The sequence below is a fragment of the Dipodomys ordii genome, unplaced genomic scaffold, assembly GCF_000151885.1.
Source record: "Dipodomys ordii isolate 6190 unplaced genomic scaffold, Dord_2.0 Scaffold115, whole genome shotgun sequence".
Classification (NCBI taxonomy): Eukaryota; Metazoa; Chordata; class Mammalia; order Rodentia; family Heteromyidae; genus Dipodomys; species Dipodomys ordii.
In genome coordinates, this window is record NW_012267331.1 from 392,199 (window position 1) to 394,853 (window position 2,655).

Below are 2,655 nucleotides of genomic sequence, written 5' to 3' on the forward strand. Positions count from 1 at the left end.
CCCGGCCTGGCCTCCCGGCCATGCGCCTTGCCCGGGCCAGCCCTGCCTCCAAGCCTCCCGGGCCCGTGGGCCCTGCCCGGGCCAGCCCTGCCTCCAAGCCTCCCGGGCCCGTGGGCCCTGCCCGGGGCCGGCCCTGCCTCCAAGCCGGGTCTCTCCCAGCCAGAGGCAACGGGTGAGATTTCCATTGCTCAGAGCAGGCAAGGATCACCGTTCAGCTTCATAACCGAAGCTGACCAGGAGCAAACGATCTGACCTTAGTGGTCCTGAGCAGCAGCAGCTCCGCGCCAGAAAAGGCCTGCGTTCAGGACCGGGCAGCCATTTGCCAGAGCACACAGAGACACACACCATGCGTGACACACATGCACACACACGCAGATACACACTCCATATGACACACACACAGATACACCATGTGTGACACAGAGACACACACACAGACATGCAGAGACACACTGTGACACACGTACACACACGCAGATATACATACCATGTGTGACACACACACAGACATGCAGAAACACACTGTGTGACACACACAGATATACAAGCCATGTGTGACACACGCGCACACATGCAGAAACACACTCCATGTGCCACAGACACCATGTGTGACACACATGCACACACACGCAGAGACGCGCAGAGACTGTGACACACGTACACACAGAAAGATACACACATCATGTGTGACACACACGCACACATGCAGAGACACATACTCAGAGATATACACCATGTGTGACACACACGATACACACGCCATTGATACACATGCAGACACACCATGTGTGACACGCACACACACACACAGACACATACCATGTGTGACACACATGCACACACACAGATACACACTCCATGTGACACACAGAGACACACCATGTGTGGCACACGCATGCAGAGACATGTAGACACACACAGAGACACACACCATTGTGACACACGCACACATGCACACACACAGACACGCAGAGACACACACCATGCGTGTCATACATGCACACACACAGAGAGACACACACCATGCGTGACATACATGCACACACATGCAGATACACACCGCCTTTTAGCACTTCTGGGGAAGCGAGGAGCAGCGCTGTTCCTGAGCCCTGGTCCTGGGGTCGGGCGGGGCGGGGCGTGTGGAGGGGGCGCGGTTCGGCCCCTCCTGAGCGTGCTGGCGGCCCCCCTCGGCCCTGCGCAGGTGACGGGTGCGGCCTCCCGGGCCCGGTGGACCACGGGGACGCCGTGTTCTGTGAAGAGTCGGGCCGGCGCCTGCTCGTGTTCTCCTGCCACCCTGGATACGCGCTCCACGGGCCCGAGCAGGCTGCGTGCACCCCGCGAGGCCGCAGCGACCCACCGCCGCTGTGTAAAGGTCTGTGCGTCACAGGGACGTGTGGGGGGGGGGTCCAGCCGCCCGGCTCAGCCAGTGTGGGGGGGTCCAGCTGTCCGGCTCAGGCGGTACGGGGGCAGTCCAGCCGCCCGGCTCAGCCGGTGGGGGGGGTCCAACCGTCCGGCTCAGCCGGTGTGGGGGGGTCCGCCCGCCCGGCTCAGCCGGTGGGGGGGTCCAGCCGACCGGCTCAGCCGGTGTGGGGGGGGGTCCAACCGCCCGGCTCAGCCGGGGGGGGGGGGGTCCAGCCGCCCGGCGCAGGGCCGCCGCTCACCCGCACACCGTGTGTGCAGATGTGGATGAGTGTGCAGACCCGACGCGCCCGCCCTGCCACCCCTCTGCGAGGTGCAGGAACTCCGAGGGCAGCTTCCAGTGCGTGTGCTCCGACCCCTACGTGCTCGCGGAGGACGGGAGGACCTGCGTGGGTGCGTGCTCTGCGGCCGCCGCCCGGTCTCTGTCGTGGCTTTAGGTATTTAGCGCCCTCCTGCCAGGGGGCCGACGCCAGGCCGGCCCACGCGTGCCCCGCACAAGGGGACGGCGCCCGGAGAAGCCGCAGGGCACAGGGCAGACAGCCGGCACAGCAGCAGCGCGGTCCGCGTCCCTGGCAGGACCGGCACTGTCCGCGGGGAAGGCTCTGCGCTCAAGAAGGCCGGCGCAGCTGCCCGGGGGGCCCTGAGGCCGTCCCGGCCCACAGCCCACACAGCACAGAGCACACAGCACAGAGAACACAGCACAGAACACACAGCACAGAACACACAGCACAGAGAACACAGCACAGAGCACAGCACAGAACACACAGCACAGAGAGTGCAGCACAGACACACAGCACAGAACACACAGCACAGAGAGTGCAGCACAGACACACAGCACAGAACACAGAGCACAGAACACACAGCACAGAACACGGCACAGAGCACAGGGCACACAGCATAGAGCACAGAGCACAGAACACCCAGCACAGAGCACACAGCATAGAGCACAGAACACAGAACACATAGCATAGAGCACACAGCACAGAGCATAGAACATAAGCACAGAACACAGAGCACAGAACACACAGCACAGAACACAGAGCACAGAACACAGAACACACAGCATAGAGCACAGAGCACAGAACACACCGCACACTGCACACACCACACACTGCACACACCACACACCGCACACTGCACACACCACACACCGCACACTGCACACACCACACACCACACACTGCACACACCGCACACTGCACACACCACACACTGCACACACCACACACCGCACAC

At 62.6% G+C, this 2,655-nt stretch overlaps 1 protein-coding gene across 1 annotated transcript in view; it reads left to right on the forward strand.

The window, feature by feature from the left end:
• The window catches only part of Tpo (thyroid peroxidase), an 89,178-nt gene that overhangs the window by 82,251 nt on the left and 4,272 nt on the right, over positions 1-2,655 (forward strand). Inside the window, exons 15-16 of the mRNA XM_013028868.1 lie at positions 1,202-1,372; positions 1,681-1,812. Of these exons, the coding sequence (XP_012884322.1) occupies positions 1,202-1,372; positions 1,681-1,812 (303 nt within the window). The remainder of the gene's footprint in view (positions 1-1,201; positions 1,373-1,680; positions 1,813-2,655) is intronic.